The 24,626-nt window shown below is 41.2% G+C and overlaps 2 protein-coding genes across 3 annotated transcripts in view; one reads left to right on the top strand and one right to left on the bottom strand.

The window, feature by feature from the left end:
- Positions 1-24,626, bottom strand: part of LOC119480982 (NACHT, LRR and PYD domains-containing protein 12-like) — a 705,305-nt gene that overhangs the window by 295,209 nt on the left and 385,470 nt on the right. The window lies entirely within an intron of this gene.
- LOC119481001 (LYR motif-containing protein 4B) overlaps positions 1-24,626 on the top strand; it is a 40,602-nt gene that overhangs the window by 4,220 nt on the left and 11,756 nt on the right. Inside the window, exons 2-3 of one of the 2 annotated variants that reach the window (XM_037757682.1) lie at positions 8,827-8,947; positions 13,363-13,569. In XM_037757682.1, coding sequence (XP_037613610.1) covers positions 8,827-8,947; positions 13,363-13,395 — 154 coding nt within the window. In that variant the 3' untranslated portion in view covers positions 13,396-13,569. Of the gene's footprint in view, positions 1-8,826; positions 8,948-13,362; positions 13,570-24,626 lie in introns of those variants that run through there. The other variant, XM_037757681.1, reaches the window with a different exon arrangement.

The following is a 24,626-nucleotide window of genomic DNA, read 5'->3' as shown; positions in this document are numbered from 1 at the left end:
TATTTACAGTAAAAAGGTCTGAAAAAAAAGTGTGAAAAAAAAATCTGAAAAATGTCTGACAAAATGTCAAGAAAAAAAAGATCTAAAAAAAATCTGAAAAATGTCTGAAAAAAAAGATCTGAAAAATGTCGGACAAAAAAAATGTGAAAAAAAAGGTCTGAAAAAAAAGTGTGAAAAAAAGATCTGAAATATTTCTGAAAAAGAAGTCTGAAAAAAAATATACGAAAAATGTCTGAAAAGTCTGAAAAAACAGATATGAAAAATGTCTGAAAAAAATGTCCGAAAAAAAAGATCTAAAAAAAAGATCTGAAAGATGTCTGAAAAAAAAGTGTGAAAAAAAGATATGAAAAATGTCCACAAAAAAAGTGTGAAAAAAAAGATATGAAAAATTTCTGAAAAACAAGTCTGAAAAAAAAATCTGAAAATGGCTGAAAATGTCCGAAAAAAAAGATCTAAAAAAAAAATCTGAAAAATGTCTGAAAAAAAAGATCTGAAAAATGTCGGACAAAAAAAGTCTGAAAAAAAGATCTGAAAAATGTCCGAAAAAAAAGATCTGAAAAAATGTCCGACAAAAAGTGTGAAAAAAATATCTGAAAAAAAGATATGAAAAATGTCTGAAAAAAAAGATCTAAAAAATTTCTGGAAAAAAAGTCTGAAAAAAAAGATATGAAAAATGTCTGGAAAAAAAAGATCTAAAAAAATGTCCGAAAAAAAAGTGTAAAAAAAAAGATCTGAAACATTTCTGAAAAAGAAGTCTGAAAAAAGATCTGAAAAATGTCTTAAAAAAAAGTGTAAAAAAAAAGATCTGAAAAATGTCGGAAAAGTCTGAAAAATGTCGGACAAAAAAAGTCTGAAAAAAAGATCTGAAAAATGTCCGAAAAAAAAGATCTGAAAAAATGTACGACAAAAAGTGTGAAAAAAATGTCTGAAAAAAAGATATGAAAAATGTCTGAAAAAAAAGATCTTAAAAAAAAGTCCGAAAAAAAAGATCTAAAAAATTTCTGGAAAAAAAGTGTGAAAAAAAAGATATGAAAAATGTCTGGAAAAAAAAGATCTAAAAAAATGTCCGAAAAAAAAGATATGAAAAATTTCTGAAAAAGAAGTCTGAAAAAAGATATGAAAAATGTCGGACAAAAAAAGTTTGAAAAAAAGATATGAAAAATGTCCGAAAAAAAAGATCTGAAAAATGTCTTAAAAAAAAGTGTAAAAAAAAAGATCTGAAAAATGTCGGAAAAGTCTGAAAAATGTCGGACAAAAAAAGTCTGAAAAAAATATCTGAAAAATGTCCGAAAAATAAGATCTGAAAAATGTCTGAAAGAAAAGATCTGAAAAAATGTCCAAAAAAAAGTCAACATTTTTTTTTTTTTTTTAAATGTCTGAGAAAAATGTCCGAAAAAAAAGATCTGAAAAATGTCTGAAAAAAAAAAGATCTTAAAAATGTCGGACAAAAAAAGTCTGAAAAAAAAGATCTGAAAAATGTCTGAAAAAAAGTCCTAAAAAAAGTCCTTAAAAAAAGTAAAAAAAAAAAAGATCTGAAAAATGTCTGAAAAAAAGTCTGGAAAAACAGTCCGAAAAAAAAGATCTCAAAAAATGTCTGAAAAAAGTCAAAAATAATCGGATCTGAAAAATATTATATATTTATATATATATATATATATATATATATATATATATATATATATATATATATATATATAAACTTTTACATTTATTTTTGCATTTGTTGTTAATTTATTTTAAAATGTATTTATTAATTATTAATTGTAGGTATTTATTTATCTTCTAAGATGCGTCGTGATAATCTGTCCTCATTGTTATCTGTTAACAAAGAGGACAACAATAGTTTACTGCAGGCGACAGCTCACACAGTGGATCAGAGTCACCTGTTGCACTTGATGCATCATGTGAAATTTTAATTGCGGACGGATAATTTCAGATGAAATATGTAATTTTCTCACATTTAAATGTTAAACTTGTGAGTAAACAGCTGAGTCATGTTGTGTTGTTGCAGTGCTAATGGTACTGCTACTGCTGCCTGTTCATCCAGACTCCACCAATCACACCTCTGCAGGTATTATGTGTCAGTTTCTCATGTTTGAGAATGAAGGAGAGCCGGAGCCGGTTTGGATCCTGCTGTGGGCTCCTCCAGTTGGTGCCGGTGTTGTTGTTGGATTGTTGTGGAATGACCTGAATATGCCAGACGTTGCTGCAGGCTGTTTTCTGTTGTCTCCCTCTCTCTCTCTGTCTACAATAACAGCTGATGCAGACGCTCACAGCACTTCCTGTGAGGAGGGAGAGGAGGGAGAGTTTGGCTGGATTTGGAGAGAAAAAGGGAAAAAACATGGAAATAAAGTGAAGTGAGATGAAACATTTATGATTCTCTGCAGGAAAATTAGATCACTGCAGCAGCTAATAGTAACAGGAAACGGAACGTAAACACAGAAATGCAATTTAAACACAAATCTCAAGAGTTTTTTGGGTTTTATGAACGTGTTATTTCAGAGTTCAATAAACGAATGAGGGAGGAGAAGCAGCTTAAACAGATGCAGAAGATGAGCTGAGGAGAGGATTTATTGGAGATGGATAAAACGAGCTGAGCAGAGGCCCTGAAGGCTGGAACAAACGTTAGAGAGGTATAAAACAAGAGGCAGAGCACTGGAGAATATATTAAAAACAAGAAAGTTAGTGGAGATGGAGACCTCACTTACACGGAGAACGGATTCTATTCAGGGAGTCTACAGGACCTGGAAAACCCTGGAAACCCTGGAAACCCTGGAAACCCAAGTTAGAAGTAGCATCCTAAATATTCTTTTATGTCTTTATTTATATTTGACTTTACATTAGATTACTGTATATATTAGAGTAAATTGAATACTTTAAACAATACATTTGAAGACATTATCGTCCAAAAGGCTCCCACACATGATTTCTTATGGAGGACGGAACCTGCCTAAAATAAAAAATAAATAACTATAAATAAATAGGCCATTAAATTTACCAGAAATAATATTACAAATAAATGTAGGCATTAATTAATTGATGTGACATAAATTTATATTTCTGTTTTAATTAGCTTTGTATTAATTCCTTAATTAATTCTATTTACTCTTCAATTTAATTTTCCCTTTTATTTAATTTCTTTCTTCTTTTTTTTTTGCTTTTCCGTCTCTTACTTTTAGAGTAAATTGAATGCTTTAAACAATAAATTTGATCATCCAAAAAGTTCCCACACATGATTTCTTATGGAGGATGAAACCTACCAAAATAAAAGATCAATAAATAAATAACTCGATAAATAAAGATAGTATTAAATTTACCAGAAATAATATTACAAATAAATGTAGGCATTAATTAATTGATAAAATGTGACATAAATTAACATTTCTGTTTTAATTAATTTGTATTAATTCACTAATTAATTCTATCTGCTCTTCAATTTAATTTTCCCTTTTATTTAATTTTATTTCTTTATTTGTATTGGGTTTTTTTGCTTTTCCTTTTCTTACTTTTATAGTAAATTGAATACTTTAAAAAATAAATGTAATTATCCAAAACGCTCCCACACATGATTTCTTATGGAGGACGAAACCTGCCAAAAAATAAATAAATAAATAAACAACATAATAAATAAATATGCCATTAAATTTACCAAAAATAATTTTACAAATAAATGTAGGCATTAATTAATTGATAAAATGTGACATAAATTGATATTTCTACTTTAATTTGCTTTGTATTTATCGGAACATCTCCACTTTAAATCATTAAAAATGACTTTGTGAAACTTTGGGTCCGTGTCGCCGCTCTCCGTCCGTCTGTCCGTGTGTGTTGACTTCCTGTCCAGAGGACACGATGAGCTGCTGACCTGCAGCCGGCCCGGCGGTCACCTCCTTCCCGATCACTTTCTAATCTCGCTGTTGTTCCGTCTTTTGTGTTTTGCTCATTAGCGGCTCGTTACTCGTCCATTAGCCGAGAGGACGGGTCGGTTTGATGGAGGAGCCTGAAGGCGTCGTCTTCGGCCTCGCTGAGCCTCGGGACGATAAAAGAGACGGACGTTTGAATGACAAACTCTGAGCTGCTCACAAATCATCCTTCACCTCCTCTTTCTTTTTCTCCTTTTATACCTCCTTTCATTTAGTCCTTACTCCCTTGTGTCCTCACCTTCTTCATCACTTCTGTCCACCCTCCTTTCCTCTCGTCCTTTCCTTCCTCCCTCCTTTCTCCCTTCCCTCCCTCCACTTGTCATCATTTGTTTCTTTGCGTCATCTTTTCTTCCTTCATTGCTTCCCTCCATCTTTGACTTTTTAATGCATTTTTTCCGTCTTAATAATATTTTTCTTCCCTCCCTGTCCAGTCTTGTTTCCTCCCTTCTTTTCTTACTTCCTTGCATCCTTTACTTCTGTTCTGTCTATCCTTCCTATGTCCTTTTTCTCTCCTGCCTGTTAACTTTACTTCCTCTCACTGTTTTCTTCTTCCCTCTTTCCTACATTTCCACAAACCACTCTTCTTCTCTTATTTATCATTTTTCTTCTTTATATTTTCCTCTTGACCTTCTTTAATACTCCTTCCCTTCCCTCTTTCTCTCCCTCCTGCAATCTTATTTTACTCCCTCACTTCCTTAGTTTCATCCTTTTCTTTTCCTTGCTTTGTCCCCTTCCATCCTTTCTTTTACCTCCTTCCTTCTTCCTCTCTCTCCATGCTTCCTTCTAACTCATCCTTCCTCCAGTCCTTAGTTTCATACTTTTGTTTCCCTCCTTTTATCCATCCTTTCTGTTCCCTCCTTCCTTCCTACTTTCCCCCTTAAATTCTTCCTTCCCTAGTTTTATCCTTTTCTTTTCCTCATTTTATCCTTTCTTCCTTTTGTCTTTTTCTTTATTCTTTCATCCTTACTTCCTTCATCCAAACCCTCTTTAGTTCTTCCATCCTCCCTCTTTTCCATCATTCCTTTCCTTAAGCTCCTTCCTTCCTTCTCTCTCTCGTTCATTCTTCCCTCCTCACTTCCTTAGTGTCTTCTCCTTGTGTTATCCTTCCTACCTTCTGTCCCTTCCTTCTTTTCGTTCATTCCTTTCCTCACCTCCTTAGTTCCTTGTGTCTCACCTTCAGTCCGACCCAAACCCGTTTCCTCGTCCCTCCTCCGTCATGTCCTTGCGACGCTCCTCGTGTTTAACTGCAGCATGTAAATCCGATCCATCACACTTTTATTGGTTCTGTCTTAAATCCTAAATGAGCTGGAGACCCGGAGACAGACGGAGAAGATGGATGGGTTCGCCGGGCAGCGCCGTAACTTCCTCAAGGTCGATGTTGTAGTTTCCCCCCCCCCCCATCAGAGGAGCTGCCAGCTGTAATGAGGCCCGAGTCTATCAAGACAAAAGAGCTGCAAATGAAACCAATAATCATTTTCACTTCAGCGGCTCCCGCCAGCAAATACTTCCAATTTGTCTGTTTTGATTTACTTCCTCATCTGTAGTTTATGTTGTTGTGGACTCTGTGGTCACCGCGTCCACCGCTGTCTGAGGTCCAAACACCCACGTTGACATGTCTAAACCCGCCGCGGTTCTGGTGTGTTCACACTGCACATTATTAGAATGTATCCGCGAGGGAATACCTACATGTCCTGGTACTATTTATAGGAGAAATGGAGACGTTGTCGTCCTTCTTCCTCATCCAAACCTTCTTTCATCCGTCCCCCATAGTTCCCTCTGTCTCACGGTTCGTCTGATATCTTACCAGAAGTTATTCCTCATATTTTTATGTCCAGCAATTTCCGCTCGTTATTTGCATACAGTCTTTTCAAAATAAACTTCACAGGAAACAACTTGGTTAGGTTTAGGAAAAGATGTTAGTTTGGGTCAAAATAACTACAGAAGTGGCGCAACTTAACTTACGCTTATCTCCCGATTCGATACTTTGACGACACCTGGGTGCTGATTCGATGTGAATTGCGATTCAATATCGAGATTTACTGCAATTTTTGCAACTTTTTTAACACTAAACCATGAAGGGAAAAAGTTGAATCATGCTCTTCTATGGATGTTTAGGAAGGATGAGCTAGGAGGAAGGATGTATAGAGAGAGAAGGAAGGAAGGAGGGAAAGGAAAGGATCGATTAAAGGAGGACAACAAAAGGATGAAACTAAGGAATGGATGAAGGATGCATAAGAAGGAATGATGGAGAGATAGAAGGAAGGAAGGAAAGGAAAACAAAAAGATGAAACTAAGGAAGTGAGGAAGTATGAGTAAGAAGGAAGGATGGAGAGAGGCAAGGGAGGATGGAAAGGAAAGAATGGATAAAAGGAGGAAAACGGAAGGATGAAACTAAGGAATGGATGACGGATGAGTGAGAAGGAATGATGGAGAGAGAGAAGGAAGGAAGGAGGGAAAGGAAAAGAGGATGGATAAAAAGAGTAAAACAAAAAGATGAAACTAAGGAAGTGAGGAAGGATGAATGAGAAAGAAGGATGGAGAGAGAAGGAAGCAAGGAGGGAAAGGAAAGAATGGATAAAAGGATGAAATTAAGGAATGGAGGAAGAATGAGTGAGAAGGAAGGATGTAGAGAGAAAAAGAAGGAAGGAGGGAAAGTAAAGGATGGATAAATAGAGGAAAACTAAAAGATGAAACTAAGAGATGGAGGAAGGATGAGTGAGAAGGAATGATGGAGAGAGAGAAAGAAGAAAGGAGGGAAAAAGAATGAATAAAAGGAAAACAAAAAGATGAAACTAAGGAAGTGAGGAAGGATGGAGAGAGAGGAGGAGGGAAAGGATGGATAAAAGGAGGAAAACAGAAGGATGAAACTAAGGAAGTGAGGAAGGAGGAGTTGGAGGGGAGCAGGAGAGAGAGAAGGAAGGAAGGGAGAATGGTAACACTGAAGGATGGAGGGAAAGAAGGAATATTAAAGAAGAAGGTCAAGAGGTTTTCTGACCCGCCCATCCACCCCGACCTCCTCGCCACTCGCAGTTTGTCGCTCTTTATACTTCCTGGTTCCGGATTACATGGATTAGATCCAAACCAGAGACCGTCTGGAGGAGATTATCAGACGTCCTGTTGGACGTAACTGTGGATCTGGAGGTTTACAGTGAAGATGAAGTTTCAGAGAAGCTTTGAACAAGAATATCAAAGAACATCAGACACTATTAGAGTACTCACATATCCGATAGATATACACACAGTCTGAGTGGTGTATTGATCGGAGCCTCCTCCGGCTGTGTTGTGTTTGTGTTTTGTGGTCGGAGCAGCGTAGCGTGGAGTCCTGCCGACCTCCGACCACAGAGCTCCTTCATCTGTCGGCTTTCTGCAGGCCTCCAGCTGACTGTCTGAACTTTAGTGGGACGTACGTCTGCTTGTTACTGTGGAGGGCAATACCTGCCAAAATCAGAAATATATGAATACATAAATAACTTGATAAATAAATAAATATGTCATTAAATGCAGCAAAAATAATATTAAAAATAAATATAGCCATTAATCAATTGATAAAATGTGACATAAATTGATAGGTCTATTTTAATTTATTTAATTTAATTTAATTTAATTTAATTTAATTTCTCAATTTATATATCTTTGTATTAATAGCCTTATTTATTTAGTCCTGTTTAATTTTCCTATTTATGTATTTATTTTTATTTATTTTAAAATTAATTAATTTATTGTTGCATTTCTTTTTTATTTATTTATCAATTTATAAATATGGAGGACAGAACCTGCCAAAATCAGAAATATAAATACATAAATAAATGACTCAATAAATCAATAAATATGTCATTAAATATAGTACAAATTATATTAAAAATAAATATAGCCATTGATTAATTGATAAAATGTGACATAAATTGATATTTCTGTTTTAATTTGCTTCTTTCTTTATTTTTCTATTAATCCCCTTATTTCTTTACTCTTGTTTTTAATCTTCACTTTTATTTATGTATTTATTTTTATAATTTTTTTATTTATTTATTGTTGCATTTATTTTTCATTTATTTAACAATTTATATATATGGAGGTCAGAACCTGCCAAAATCAAAAATAAATGAATGAATAAATAAATAAATAGATATGTCATTAAATGCAGAAAAATAATATTAAAAATAAATAGAGCCATGAATTAATTGATAAAATGTGACATAAATTGATATTTATTTTATTTTATTTCTTTTTTTTAAAATTTGCTTCTTTATTTATTTATCTTTGTATTAATTACGTTATTTATTTACGCGTTTGTTTAAATTTCCCTTTTATTTATTCATTCACTTATTTTTATTAATTTCTAAATTAATTAATTTATTGTTGCATTTATTTTTTTATTTATTTATCAATTTATAGATATGGAGGACGGAACCTGCCAAAATAAATAAATAAATAAATAGCAGGAAGTCGGATTTCACAGACCGAGAGATGTCGAAGGATTTGGCAATAATTCAGATTTAAACCCAAATCGACTTTCACTTCTGATCAATGTACGTTGTTTGCCTCTGGTGTCCTCGCCGGACCTGGCGGACATGTAGCGCTGGATTTAACATTACAGACATGACCACTGACGGTCCAGACAGATCCTGGGTTTGGACCGGGTCTTTGCTGATCCATTAGCGGTTGTTGTTGTTTGTGTTCTCGTCTCCGCTGCACTAATCTCCTCTCTAATGTTCCTCACCTCTGATGTAGTTCAGGTTTCTGTGTTTGGTCTGTTGGTGGTTGTTTGTTTCTGGAAACCCCTCGGAGGGTTGTTGTGTCTCCACTGTACATATTTGTTGTTTTTATTGTCGTCTTTTGTTCGCCGCCCGCCCCGGCGCTGTTTGTTTTCCTCGCTGTAAACGGCCTGAATGTGTGTTTACTGCAGGACCTATGCACTGCGGCGGGTGCGTGATGCCTTCAGGGCCAACAGGACAGTGGAGGATCCAAAAACTGTGGAGAGACTGATAGTGGAGGGACGGCAGACACTGGCACTGATACAGAGACAGGTGAGACACATGCACACACACACACACACACACACACAGGTTAACCAGGTTGACTAGTATGTAGATGAACACCTGTTTACTGACTGACCACCTGTCTCACACACCCTCATTACCGTGGCAACTCCAGGCTAATCACCTCACTGTTGGTCACTTTGTTCCCATAATGCATCAGCAGCCTCTCAGCCAATCCCAACAGGGGATTAACCACACACACACACACACACACACACACACACACACACACACACACACACACAGACACACACACACACTGCTGTCCATCACATCTCTCCCTGCATTCATATTTTTACATGTTATTGGACAAACAGTCTGACTGACAGATTCAGTGTAAAGTTTAATGATCAGATTTACATCCTGCTCACAGGAGACGGTCACAGCTGTAATATTCATTCATGCAGCACATTTCTACGAGAAGAGACGAATGAATATGAGCCCATGAAACAGGAAACTGTGAGTGGATCCAAAAAGAAACCAAACATGAGTAGATAAGATAGAAAGGGATCGTGATGATGGCGCTGGATGAGGATCACCAACGTGTTTACAGTCGATCCTCTCTGAGGGGAACATGAACGACGAACCATAGTTCATCACCATCCAGCTGACAGCTGTGACACGTTTCAGTCTGAACCACAGTGGTGGATCAACACGCCAACGCCAGCGTCCTTAAAGCCCCCGTCGTAGATACGAGGAGCTCTAGAATGACGTAACCGTGTCAGTGTTTTCCAAAGTCCAAGATGATGTCCCCAAACGTCTTGTTTGTCCACAACTCAAAGATATTTAGTTTACTGTTAGTTTAGTTATTAATCGTTATTAATAATTGTATGATTATCCATAGTTAATCGCGATTAATTGCACATTTTTTATCTGTTCTAAATGAAGCTTAAAGGGAAATTAGTCCAGTATTTAATCCTCTTATCAACATGGGAGTGGACAAATATGCTGCTTTATGTAAATGTATGTATATATTTATTATTGTAAATCAATTAACAACACAAATCAATGACAGATATTGATCAGAAACCCTCACAGGTACTGCATTTAGCATCAAACTGCATGTGATTATCATAAAGTGGGCATGTCTGTAAAGGGGAGACTTGTGGGTACCCATAGAACCCATTTACATTCACACATCTGGAGGTCAGAGGTCAAGGGACCCCTTTGAACATGGACATGACAGTTTGGAGCGTTATTTAACCTCCTTCACTACAAGCTAGTCTGACATGGTTGGTACCGATGGATTCATCAGGATCTTCACAAAACTGAGCCGCTACAACCTAAAAGTCACAAGTTGCGTTAATGTGTTAAAGAACTGAGTGGCGTTCAAACATGACATCTACTTTGAGTTTAAACGGGTGAGTTCTATAAAGATTCAGCCCTCTATAGTTGTCATGAACAGGGATATGAGCTATAGAGACCAGGCTCTTTATCTCTGGTGTGTTTTAACATGGAGGTCTACGGGGATCGACTCGCATTTGGAGCCTCAAGTGGTCGTTTGTGGAACTGCAGGTTTTGGCACTGATGTGTTTTTATGTCCCGTGTGAGCACAAATAGACTGAGGCAGTGATGGATACAGCATCATCGTTGATGAGCGTCGGTTTGCTTGATGAGGTTTGGATGTGTTGAGCTGCAGAATATCGTTTTCTACACGTCAACGGTGTTTATGTGTAGACGGACCGGCTCGGGAGGTTTACAGTGTTTTCTGTTTGTTTGACTTGAGTTGTCTCCTCTGCATCTCGCCCACACTGACTCATGGATTAAATGCATCAGAGGAGGAGTATGCACCTTGTTACAACCCTGCTGCAATACTACAGGCTTCTGGAAAAATCCATATCACACACACACACACATTTTACACGTTGGGGATGAGGCTGCTCGTGGCGTCAGGTTTCCTCCCCCGTGTGCAGATCCATACTGTGTGTTATATGAGAGGGGGAGGGGGGGGGGGGGGTAGAGATGCACTTTAAGTGAAACATTAAGCTTCAAATGACATTAAAGAATAAATAAAACCACTTAAAGAAGCCAGATGTTCACAGAGACGCACTGGAAATGGACATTGGACCGGTTTAGGTCCTTCTCAAAAAGGATGTTTACTTCTTATAGCTGCTGAACTTACCTGAGAGCTAAAAAACAGATTCACATAGGTATCGCCATCAGGAAACGTTATGGTATGGAGGTAACGTTATGGTATGGAGGTAACGTTATGATATGGAGGTAACGTTATGGTATGGAGGTAACGTTATGGTATGGAGGTAACGTTATGGTATGGAGGTAACGTTATGGTATGGAGGTAACGTTATGGTATGGTGGTAACGTTATGGTATGGAGGTAATGTTATGATACGGAGGTAACGTTATGGTATGGAGGTAACGTTATGGTACGGTGGTAACGTTATGGTATTGAGGTAACGTTATGGTATGGTGGTAACGTTATGGTATGGAGGTAACGTTATGGTACGGAGGTAACGTTATGGTATGGAGGTAACGTTATGGTATGGAGGTAACGTTATGGTATGGAGGTAACGTTATGGTATGGAGGTAACGTTATGGTATGGTGGTAACGTTATGGTATGGAGGTAACGTTATGGTACGGAGGTAACGTTATGGTATGGTGGTAACGTTATGGTATGGAGGTAACGTTATGGTATGGAGGTAACGTTATGGTATGGAGGTAACGTTATGGTATGGTGGTAACGTTATGGTATGGAGGTAATGTTATGGTATGGAGGTAACGTTATGGTATGGAGGTAACGTTATGGTACGGTGGTAACGTTATGGTATTGAGGTAACGTTATGGTATGGTGGTAACGTTATGGTATGGAGGTAACGTTATGGTACGGAGGTAACGTTATGGTATGGAGGTAACGTTATGGTATGGAGGTAACGTTATGGTATGGAGGTAACGTTATGGTGTGGAGGTAACGTTATGGTATGGTGGTAACGTTATGGTACGGAGGTAACGTTATGGTATGGTGGTAACGTTATGGTACGGAGGTAACGTTATGGTATGGAGGTAACGTTATGGTATGGTGGTAACGTTATGATACGGAGGTAACGTTATGGTACGGAGGTAACGTTATGGTATGGCGGTAACGTGGCGGTCCAGACGGCCGTCGCTCTCGTCTCCGTGGTCAAATGGGCTGACGCTACGACTGTAGAGCACCCAGATACTGACATTTGTGTTCTCTGCATTGAAACGGCCCCGATGGAGCTGACCATGATGGATAAAGAGAACGGAGCTGACGGGAGAGCTAGAGACCACCTTGGAGAAGTTACAGGAAGTAGACACGGGGACTACGTCCGCTTTTCAAAATAAGGTGTTAACAAAGGGAACTGTAGATACTAAATACATCTATGGAAATCAGATTGATGGATTATATTCACCAGAAGTATAAAACATTATAAATTAAAAACACTAATCTGTGAGGGAAATGTCTTTATTCTTTATATTTTTGGGTTGCTGGATAATCAATACTTCCTGACAATGATCCTGATATATTTGACTTCAAGACGTCTCTGACTACATACATGCTGAAAATCAAACATTTTGACTGGATTCATTTAGAAATTTTCCAAAGTAAAAGTCCCTAGAAGGGAATGATTCAACGTATTCCCATCTCTGTTTACTCTGCAGTCAGTCAGCGTGGAAATCTACTTCTTACAAGCGTAAGAATTAATTTTTATCCCCCCCAGAAAGCAGATAAATGAGAGCTATAAGAGGACTGTTCTGTCTATTCTCATCTTTTTAAATTTAGTTTGCGTGTCGCAGCGTCATCAACTATGTGTGCTTAAAAAGTTTGTTCTCAACTGTGTGTGTGTGTTTAAGTGGATATTTGTGTGCCTTTGTAAGTTAGTTAGGGAGTAAAGATGATGGATTGCAGCTGCAGAGCCGCCTCTGTTTGGTAGAAGAGAAACTAAACCAGCGTGTTGTGTTTAATGAGAGGGAGAGTTTAAGACTGTGAGGGGGAAGAAGAAGAAGAAGAAAAGACTCACTGAAGGAAAAATGTACAAAAATGTCAGTGAGGTTTTGAATGATGGATAAATGCCTCCTCAGAGTGTGTGTCCCACTTCAGCTGCTTTTACCCTCCACACACACACACACACACACACACACACACGCAGGGATGATAAAGTGAAGCCATAACATCATTAACGAGTCCTACAAACAGTGTTTCTATAAGTGTGTGAGCGGCCTCTGAAGAGACATTTCTCACCGATTACTGCTGCTAAATGTCACCGCAATGTCACACAGCCTTCGGCCATTTAGGCTCAATTGAGATTAAATGCCACATCGGGGCGGTGAGTTATTCCTGCCAGGTCCAGGTTCGTGGGGGGGGTACAGAGTTCAGTAAACACACAGAGGATTTACCTGCCAGGTACGTTTCTTTTCACCTGCAGGTTATTCCTACCTACCGAATACCAGGAGACTGAAGCCTCTCACATCTGAAGACAACGTGTCGTCTGAAGTCTCCGAGCTTTTAGACCCAGACTATATTCATGTATTTGAGGAAACCTTTCTAAAAGCTCTGTGGCTGTATTGTTATCAATATAACTTTTTAATAATCCATTGCTCCTAATAAAGTCCCCAAAATGTTGCACACTGGCTCTTTGACGTTGACAACTCTGATGTCTGGATTTAATGAAGTGGAGGTTTGGGATGAGGATCAGTACCTCTAAATCTGAGGCCGTGGTTCTCAGCAGGAAACCGATGGATTGCCTACTCCGGGTAGGGAATGAGTCCTTATCCCAAGTGAAGGAGTTCAAGTACCTCGGGGTCTTGTTGGCGAGTGAGGGGATGATGGAACGTGAGATTGGCCGGAGAATCGGAGCAGCGGGGGGGGCGGTATTGCATTCGCTTTACCGCACCGTTGTGACGAAAAGAGAGCTGAGCCGGAAGGCAAAGCTCTCGATCTACCGGTCAGTCTCCGTTCCTACTCTCACCTATGGTCATGAGGGCTGGGTCGTGACCCAAAGAATTAGATCGCGGGTACAAGCAGCTGAAATGTGTTTCCCCAGGAGGGTGGCTGGCGTCTCCCTTAGAGATAGGGTGAGAAGCTCAGTCATCCGTGAGGGACTCGGAGTAGAGCCGCTGCTCCTTTGCGTCGAAAGGAGCCAGTTGAGGTGGTTCGGGCATCTAGTACGGATGCCCCCCTGGACGCCTCCCTTGGGAGGTGTTCCACTGGCCTGGGAACGTCTCGGGATCCCCCAGTCAGAGCTGGTTAATGTGACCCGGGAAAGGGAAGTTTGGGGTCCCCTGCTGGAGCTGTTGCCCCCCCGACCCGAGCCTGGATAAGCGGTTGAAGATGGATGGATGGATGGATGGATGGATGGATGGATGGAGGTTTTTGATTTATCCGCTATAAAGACTCTAAACTCTCTGACCGGACAATTAAACCACAAAAGAGCTGAAAGGAATGAATCCTTCCGTTCAGCTGAGACTCCCTTCAGATCAGAACACCGAGCTCACGTTGGGAGTTCATTTACAGAAGACACTCGTCTAATACAGACAAAAAGAAGATCACCAGCTTTAATAAACAGAGAATTAAATCCCTGCAGTCTCTCTGTAGACATTCAGACGAGAACACCGTTTAAATCTGCACACGTTTGTTGTAGTTTTACTCGTTTTGTCAGTTAATAATCAGAGAAATGCTTCATTTGATTTCATGCTGAGCAGCAGGGTGCTTAAAAGAACATCTCCATTGCTGAATAAATAAGGTTTTATGGTAAACAGCGTGAGCTTTACACACTTACACACACACAGAGTGATATCTGTTAACACTGTGTGTTGGCTTCTCCTCTAAAGGTTAACCTTATTACCTGAATCACCTGTAGCTTTAGACCAAACATGAATAAGTGTTTCTACTTTACTCTCAGGATATTATTGTCTCAAGCTCCTTGTTTGGTTGTTAAACTAGTTTTTCGTCCAGGATGAAAAATGTTTCCTGCAGACACATAATCACTGAAACTGGATTATTCCTGCGGCGGAGTTTCCCAGCAGTGGAACAGCTCTCTCTGTCGGCCTTAATGAAGCTGTGTTTGATGGTCTCAGTGTGTGTGGAAGGTTATTATCAAGCTTGCAGGAGGCCACACATTGTTTTGTTGTTCAGGTAATGGCAGAATGCTGCTGATGAATGATGGTATTGATCCTGTTGATGACAAGACGGAAAAGTCACTGTTCCATCGTACAGCAAAAGAAGTCAACGTTCATTTGTCATGTAACTTCTGTACTTCACTGACAACACTTCTTTTGTTTTTCTAAACCAAACCACCATCTTTTCCTAAATCTAACCAGGTCGTTTTTGTCACGGAACTTCCGTACTTAAATTATGCCATATCCGGTTTGGCGTAACTTAACCGCGATCTTTTCCTAACTCTTTTCCTAAGTGGTTTCTTTTCCTAAACCTAACCAAGTCGATCTTTTCCTTAACCTAACCAAGTCGATCTTTTCCTAAACCTAACCAAGTACTTTTGTTGCCTAAACCTAATGAAGTTGTTTCCTGTGAAGACGGGGGTTTATTTTGAAAAGACTGGAGCTGAAATTCACGCTGGTCATTTGTTGGAAAACGGGAATAACTTTTGGTAAGATATCCTACGATCAGTTGTATGAGACTACGTCGTTTATGGACGTTTTAGTGGATGGACATCAGGGATAATGATATCCATGGATAGTGTCTCCTTTTCCAGTTTGAGTTATGACTCGGAGAAGGACAGTAAGGGGTTTTTGAGTACCTCGGTTGCCTCCGTGAGCTGCTCCCTTTCAGCTCACACAGTATCTGTTGTACATCTTTCCCTCGCTGCCGCCCCCCCCGACCATTTTAGCTTCACATAGATCTGGGAATTCCAGGGAACGCTCCCACTCAGGGGACAATTACAAATGATCATTTATTGATAATCTATTTTAGCTCACAGTCGTCAGGTTTGGCAAAAAATGTAATAGCTTGCATCAGAGCAACTCTGAAGCATCCCGGTGGACGAGGACCGGTTTCTGAGAGTTTAAGATGTTACAGTGATGTCATACCGCCTTAAATAACTGCAAATCTGACCAAACCACAAACCAGTATCGCGTTTACTGACGCAGGAGGTCGACTGTGAAACCAGCTTCCTTTCTGATGCTGCAGCTCAGTTTTGGGGGAAACCAGAGATTTTGGGAAAGCCTGAACCAGAAAGGAGCAGGACTGAAAAGTAGGGCAACACTCTCCTCCTCCTCCTCCTCCTCCTCCTCCTCACCTCGCTCTTACCCTTCCCCTCATTCCTCCCCACTTCTGTTATCCTCTCCCCTGCTCTTCCTCCATCGTTCGATCTGTTAAAATCCCCCCAGCCTTCCTCCCTCCATCCCTCAGAAATCCCACGCCTTTATTGCTGCTTCCACACCTCACGGTTGCCGGTAGCTTCACCGAGCTTCAGTCACGCTCACACACACACACACACTCGTACTGTAAATGACTCCATACTGTCGAACAGAAAAACAGGAGGGAGCTGTTCAGGTGGATAAAAGCAGACAGCTTTTTTACTCCCTGTCCTCTTCCTCCTCTTTCTCTGCCTCATAAAACATTATACGGCGGCAGCAGGGGAAGCTCAACATCTGACTCAGGTATAAAACCATAAGCCGAAAAGACATCTTAACTATAGCTGGAACCAGTCGGGGTTGGTATTAGCTGCTTATATTGGCTTAACTCGGATATAGCAGTAAAATTGCATCATATAAATGATTTATAGGATGCATGTTAAGTATATTTTATGTATATTCATGCAGTCTGATACAACAGTCCTGCAGTAAAAACCTACTTTCATCACGGTGATAACGTTCGCTTTTTGTTTCGGAGGTGTTTATTCAACTTTATGGTCAATTTGGAGGCTGCAGTTCTCGTATCTGTGTAAACAGTTTTCTTAATGTCACACAGACAACAGTTGTTTGCATACTAAGCAGAACAGCAACTCAGATAGATACTGGTGTGATCGCTATAAACTCATCATAGTTTTCATCGCAAGAGTCCAAAGAACAAAATACACACTTCATTGTTCATTTTATGTTAACCTTAGTTTAATAAATTGTTTGGTTTTATATATAACCTTGCATGAATTCCCTTTTTGTCACATTCCCTGAGCCAGTTTGTGACAAATGGGGGGCTCATCCGGGATTCCAAACCATTTGGTAAGGTTAAATCTCGCCTTAATGTGACAAAGAAAGCTTTATGTTTGACCAATCTGGTTTGTGACCCTTGTGGTTTGTTGTTGCTAAATTGAGGTTTGTAATGGAAAATTGTATGTAATGATGTCTCTTTATGCAACAGTGAAAAGTTACTGTCTGTGTGCTCTTTGTCTCATGTAGTGGGAAAGTACTGAGTGTTGACTTTTACTGGGACACTGAGTTAAACAACTCCTTTTCTCACGGTCCCTGTTGTAGATTTCTATATAGTCACATTGTAATAATCTCCTGCAGTGCACTCTTCTGTAGACTTTGTGTGACTCTGTATAACCAGTGCCTCTTCTTGCAAGAATAAAATACAACAAAGACATTTCATCTCTTCGAGATCCTTATTTCAACGTTCATTAGGACTCATCTCGGAATATTAATTGAATTTCCATTACAGGTTAAGCACATTTTAGGAGTACAGATTTAAGTGCCTCTGGTATTTAGCATTGTGACTGAGATTTTTGGGAGTATATCGCAAGTTTTTTTTGTTCTGTTCTGGCTGGTTAACTGTGGTTACTTTTGTGGAGTTTGTTTTTGGTGGATGTTGGAAGAGAGCAGTATTTGGCCCCAAGTTGTGAAGTTGACAGCAAATGTGCTGTCGTTGAGAAAAATCCATAAAACTTCTGTACCATCAGAAGGATGATAAAATAAAAATGCTAAAATGGGTCACCAAATATACTTAGGCGGCCCACCCAAGTAAAGTCTGTGTGAGAAACACTGATTATGTTTCTAATCTTTGTATATAATCTATACTTTTTACCCTTTTTCTCAAATATGAGTTGATTTCGGCGACCACAACAAGTGACGAATGAAAAGCTAAAATCCAGAATATCTGTTGAGCTGCAGGAGAAAAGAAGTGGAGTCTGTAACGTCAGATCTTTTTTTCCTCTCTCATCTCTTTTGGTACTCCCATCGTCGTCAGCCCCACAAACTCTGAGTATTGAAGTGTGAGTATTGATTTCTGACTTTTGAAGTCCTCAAAAATTCAAACTACCACCCTGGGCTTCCCTCAGAAGCTGCCGACATGCAGAGCTGCCCATCGCACCTTTAACATACAGCACCTTAAGAAAATCAAGTTGTTGGGGGTCAAAAAAGCAAAACAGACGTCTGAATCCTCTCTCCGAGTCATTGCTGGCATTGAACTATTATTGTTTTTATTAATGTGGTTGTATTTGTGAGGATGGAATCACCTGTGGTTCGTTGGTATTGACTCATAACTTGTGAGAATGGTGTTTTTTGAAAGTGGATATTTGAGGGTTTTTTAGATGTAAAAGTTTGATCTAATTTCACTGTTACAGTGCCACCATAGATCACTTATAGCCTCTGATTAGAAGGATAATAAATCAGAAACGTGTACCTCGTATCTACTCCTGATAGAGATAGACGATCCTCTTAAAGGCTTAGGATTTAGTCCATTTATTGTCATATTGTTTTGGTTTTTGGTGTCCAAAGTTTGGAATCTTCCCTTGTTGTTCTTCCTATCAAGACTCTATTACACCAACTTATAAAATTGTTATTATTAAAGACGGTTTTGGATCAGAATCAATTCATTTCAATAAAGCATGGGACATGTTTACTGTCAAATTAATTTAAAAATATTCACATCACACCTTAGATATTTAGACGAGGCTCAGCGACTTCAACTGGGTCCAAGAGTAGAATAATACTGTAGTTATAAGGACAAATCTGCTGAGAGACATGAAAAACAGAAACAAGGGCTGTATATCGATTAAAACATTTAATCGCAATCTGTTCTAAATGAACCTTAAAGGGAGATTAGTCCAGTATTTAATCCTCTTATCAACATGGGAGTGGACAAATATGCTGCTTTATGTAAATGTATGTATATATATATTATTGTAAATCAATGAACAACACAAATCAATGACAGATATTGTCCAGAAACCCTCACAGGTACTGCATTTAGCATACAACAATATTGTGATTGTTGGTGTTTTGAACTTATATAGCTATATATTTAGTATCATACATATTCCATAAAGTGCTGTAATGAGATTTAAGTGGATCCATAATTTAATAGCTACAGTATTTTCTTCTTCTTCTATGGTTTTATTTTTCGGTACTTTCTTTTGTTTGTTAGTTTTTCTTCTATTCTTAGAAGTCTGGGTCTGATGCAATGATGACACACACACACACACACACTGCATGATGCAATTCATTGACTGAAGAGGGCAATGTGATGTAAGGACAACGGTTAAAAAACAAGAGGAAGGAGGAGGAGGAGGAAGCTGTGGAGGTGGGAGAGAGAGGGAGGTGAAGAATCAGTAGCAGTAAAATGCCACGTCGGGCTCGTAAATCTAGCAACTCATTTGTCCAATCGGAATTAAATGCGTCGTTTTTTTGCCGTAATATTCAGTAAAAATATGAGATTAATGCATTCTGCCGCCGTCCCTGATGACGCTACATTGTGAACCACGAATCCGTGTTGAAATCTGTAGGATGAGGCCTGGTTAACGTTAGCTGTTAGCTGTTAGCAGCCGGTGGGCAGCACAGTCCAGCTTGGCAAAATAACGGAGCTAACAGCTAGCGTTAACGGAGGTTCCGTTGAGTTACATTATGATGCTTTCAAGCTCTGTTCAGTAAAAATGACTATTGGGTGAAGGTAAATAGCTCCAGAGAAAACTTATTTTTAGGCCAAACAGGAAGTTAGCATCGCACTGGTTCTCTCCACTAAAAGCCAATGGGATTGTTCGTTCGTGACAAGCTAGTATGACATGGTTGGTACCAATGTATTCCTTAGTTTTTCTAGTTTCATATGATACCAGTATCTTCACTGTAGCTTGAAAATTCAGCCCGCAACAACCTCTGAAAGACAGAATAGCATTCGGGCTCGCCGGCGGGGTGTTGTGGGGTTTTAAAACAAGTCCATGAATAAGAAGGCCATGCCAGTTTCTCCTCGACAAAATTTAGCGCAAGTTTGGAGCGTTATTTAGCCTCCTTTGCTACAAGCTAGTATGACATGGTTGGTACCGATGGTTTTATAGTTTCATATGAGACCAGTATCTTCACAAAACTGAGTCCGCTACAACCTAAAAAGCACAAGTTGCATTAAGGCGTTGTTTTCACGTTAACTTTGACAGCCCTAGTTTCAGTGAAACTTGTTAGTTTTAGTCAACAAAGAAACAAGGTCACTTGTGTCGGCCTACACCCACACCTCTATTAGTGTGAAGTGGACTGTCATTCATGGCCTGGTACTGAAGGACTCTCATCTACTCCCTTTATGAGTCACTCTGTCTGTAGTTCACATTTATTTTTCTTCTCTACTCTCCCGAAATATGTCCTCCCTCCGTGTTCTCTCCTCTTCAGCAGATTGCCAACCGGTCCATCGATTCTCTCCTCTCTAAAATCACTGCCTCTCATTCTCCTCAGCCCGGCTGTATTGATGTGCGTTCAAGTGTTTTTCTGTGTTTCCCCTCGTCCTCTTCCTCCTCTGCAGTGCTGCGATGTAGTTAATGAGAGAAGCCCAGTGTGTTGACAGTCTGAACAGGCAGCTGAAGCCTCAGACACATGAAGAGGGAGATTCCCGGTGGTTGCTGCCCCTCTGACTGAGTGACGAGAGTGTTGAGGGACTTAGTTTGACGACATCGGTGGTGTCATGATGATGAGGAGAGGGATGAGACTGTAGCGTTGTCTTTAAACTAAAGGTTTTACATCAGAGGCTGGAACGACAGAAATCTGGCGGTCTGCGTGGAAAAAAGTCTCTTTCTGTTGGAGCTTCTTGGTTGGGGAGAAATTTGCACGTCGTAGCAGCAGCAGCAGCACACGAACAAACCCAACCCGTTCTCAATCCCAACTCGCCAAATACCGCCGTCTGGTCAGCGCCCTGACGCACGGAGGAACCTTTTTAGCAACTGTATGTGACGGACCGGGCTTTCAACTAACTCCAATATAAACCCCCCTCAGCGTTATTAGACGGTCGGAGCAGTGACGTAGTTTTAATAGCGTGAGAGTCCGTTCAGGGAGGGACCGATGGTGGACGGGTCAAACAATCACAAGACTTTCAACCAGGAGATTGGTGTTCGTGTCCCGTGTGAAACTAAAAGTAACGTTGACTTATTTTGTCACGTGAGTCATTTAGTATCGTCTGTCCCGTGAGTCGCTAGTCACGAGTTGTTCGTATCGTCAGCGCTGTAAGTCACGTGAGTCACTGGTCATGTGAGTCGTTTAGTATCGTCAGTCCCGTGAGTCACGAGTCGTTAGTATCGTCAATCCCGTGAGTCACTAGTCACGTGACTCGTTGCGTATCGTCAGTCGCGTGACTTGTTGCGTATCGTCAGTCGCGTGACTCGTTGAGTATCGTCAGTCACATGAGTCGCTACACAGTGAAGTTAACGTCAACCACGACCGTTTCCTAACCCTAACTGAGTGGTTGTGTTGCCTAAAAATAACATATATATATATCAGGAAAAAAGGAGACGTGAGGAAGAACGAGGAGAACGAGGAGAACGAGGAGAGAACAATGGAAGCGTAACAGCACTGGCAATTTATAACCAGCTATCCTCCTCATTTCCTCCTCCTCTTCTTCCTTTTCATCTCCCTCCTCCTCGCTGTCTGTCGGTGCGACAGACTGAAACGGGAGATCACAGCGAGGGAACTCCACACACACACACACACACACACACACACACACACTGCGAGCACAGTTTGCCTTCATCTCTTCTGGCGCTCTAATTAGTGTGTGCCCAGACTGGAAAAAATTAAGGTTAAAAATTGCAGATTTACAAAGAAACTCCTCATTACTGTTGTACCGATAGTGTGTGTGGGTGTATGGGGGGGTGGGTGTGGGGGTGTGTGTTTCCTGTCCATTTCCATGTGGGCGTGGCTTTGACTTCACAGCGTTATCACATTTAATAACTCTATAACCGGCCCGTGATTGGTCGAGGCCGGGTCTTGAGCGCTGACGTCTAATTGGTCGGGAGGCGTGCCGAGGCTTTTTTTGAGTCATTGTGGCCAATTAACCAGACAGGAGACGGGCCAAACGAGCTCGTTAAGGCCAGGGGGCGGGAGGGACTCCAGGAAAGGAGATTTCCAAGGTGACACACACACACACACACACACATACACATACATTAACAGTAACAGAAAGAGGGTTGTGTAAACAAAGACGTCCCATTGGTCCCTTTTTGAAGAAGTCTGGCGCTCACGCACACACAGCAGGGAGAGCAGAGGGAGGTTCCTATCACAGCGTGTGTGTGTGTGTGTGTTTGGCCTTCAAAGGTCAAAACAGCCGTAGTATCAGTTTCAGATTGAAGTGTGTCCTCGTGTCGGTGTCGTCTCAGACAGGATCACTTCTTAGTGATGGAGAAGATTGATTTAACCTTTTAAAGGCACAGTGGCGAAGAGGTGCTGCAGATATATTTTGAAGGAAACATAATGCCACCCCTAATCTGCACCGTTAATACTCCACAATGCTCCGCACCGTTAATACTCCACCCTGCTCTGCACCGTTAATACTCCACCACCCTGCTCCGCACCGTTAATACTCCACCACCCTGCTCCGCACCGTTAATACTCCACCATGCTCCGCACCGTTAATACTCCACCCTGCTCTGCACCGTTAATACTCCACCACCCTGCTCCGCACCGTTAATACTCCACCATGCTCCGCACCGTTAATACTCCACCCTGCTCTGCACCGTTAATACTCCTCCACCCTGCTCTGCACCGTTAATACTCCACCACCCTGCTCCGCACCATTAATACTCCTCCACCCTGCTCTGCACTGTTAATACTCCACCCTGCTATGCACCGTTAATACTCCTCCACCCTGCTCTGCACCGTTAATACTCCACCCTGCTCTGCACTGTTAATACTCCACCCTGCTATGCACCGTTAATACTCCACCCTGCTCTGCACCGTTAATACTCCACCCTGCTATGCACCGTTAATTCTCCACCCTGCTATGCACCGTTAATACTCCACCCTGCTATGCACCGTTAATACTCCACCCTGCTCCGCACCGTTAATACTCCACCATGCTCTGCACCGTTAATACTCCACCCTGCTCCGCACCGTTAATACTCCACCATGCTCTGCACCGTTAATACTCCACCATGCTCTGCACCGTTAATACTCCACCATGCTCCGCACCGTTAATACTCCACCCTGCTCCGCACCGTTAATACTCCACCCTGCTCCGCACCGTTAATACTCCACCCTGCTCCCACCACCGTTAATACTCCACCATGCTCTGCACCGTTAATACTCCACCCTGCTCCGCACCGTTAATACTCCACCCTGCTCCCACCACCGTTAATACTCCACCCTGCTCTGCACCGTTAATACTCCACCCTGCTCTGCACCGTTAATACTCCACCCTGCTCCGCACCGTTAATACTCCACCCTGCTCTGCACCGTTAATACTCCACCCTGCTCCGCACCGTTAATACTCCACCCTGCTCCCACCACCATTAATACTCCATCATGCTCTGCACCGTTAATACTCCACCCTGCTCCGCACCGTTAATACTCCACCATGCTCTGCACCGTTAATACTCCACCCTTCTCCGCACCGTTAATACTCCACCCTGCTCCCACCACCGTTAATACTCCACCATGCTCTGCACCGTTAATACTCCACCCTGCTCTGCACCGTTAATACTCCACCCTGCTCTGCACCGTTAATACTCCACCCTGCTATGCACCGTTAATACTCCACCCTGCTCTGCACCGTTAATACTCCACCCTGCTCCGCACCGTTAATACTCCACCCTGCTCTGCACCGTTAATACTCCACCCTGCTATGCACCGTTAATACTCCACCCTGCTCTGCACCGTTAATACTCCACCCTGCTATGCACCGTTAATACTCCACCCTGCTCTGCACCGTTAATACTCCACCCTGCTCCGCACCGTTAATACTCCACCATGCTCCGCACCGTTAATACTCCACCATGCTCTGCACCGTTAATACTCCACCCTGCTCCGCACCGTTAATACTCCACCATGCTCTGCACCGTTAATACTCCACCCTGCTCCGCACCGTTAATACTCCACCCTGCTCCCACCACCGTTAATACTCCACCCTGCTATGCACCGTTAATACTCCACCCTGCTCTGCACCGTTAATACTCCACCCTGCTCCGCACCGTTAATACTCCACCCTGCTCCCACCACCGTTAATACTCCACCATGCTCTGTACCGTTAATACTCCACCCTGCTCTGCACCGTTAATACTCCACCCTGCTCCGCACCGTTAATACTCCACCCTGCTCCCACCACCGTTAATACTCCACCATGCTCTGCACCGTTAATACTCCACCCTGCTCCCACCACCGTTAATACTCCACCCTGCTCCCACCACCGTTAATACTCCACCATGCTCTGCACCGTTAATACTCCACCCTGCTCCACACCGTTAATACTCCACCCTGCTCTGCACCGTTAATACTCCACCCTGCTCCACACCGTTAATACTCCACCCTGCTCCACACCGTTAATACTCCA

The sequence above is a fragment of the Sebastes umbrosus genome, chromosome 21, assembly GCF_015220745.1.
Source record: "Sebastes umbrosus isolate fSebUmb1 chromosome 21, fSebUmb1.pri, whole genome shotgun sequence".
Lineage (NCBI taxonomy): Eukaryota > Metazoa > Chordata > Actinopteri > Perciformes > Sebastidae > Sebastes > Sebastes umbrosus.
This window is presented reverse-complemented; position numbering and strand designations above follow the sequence as displayed.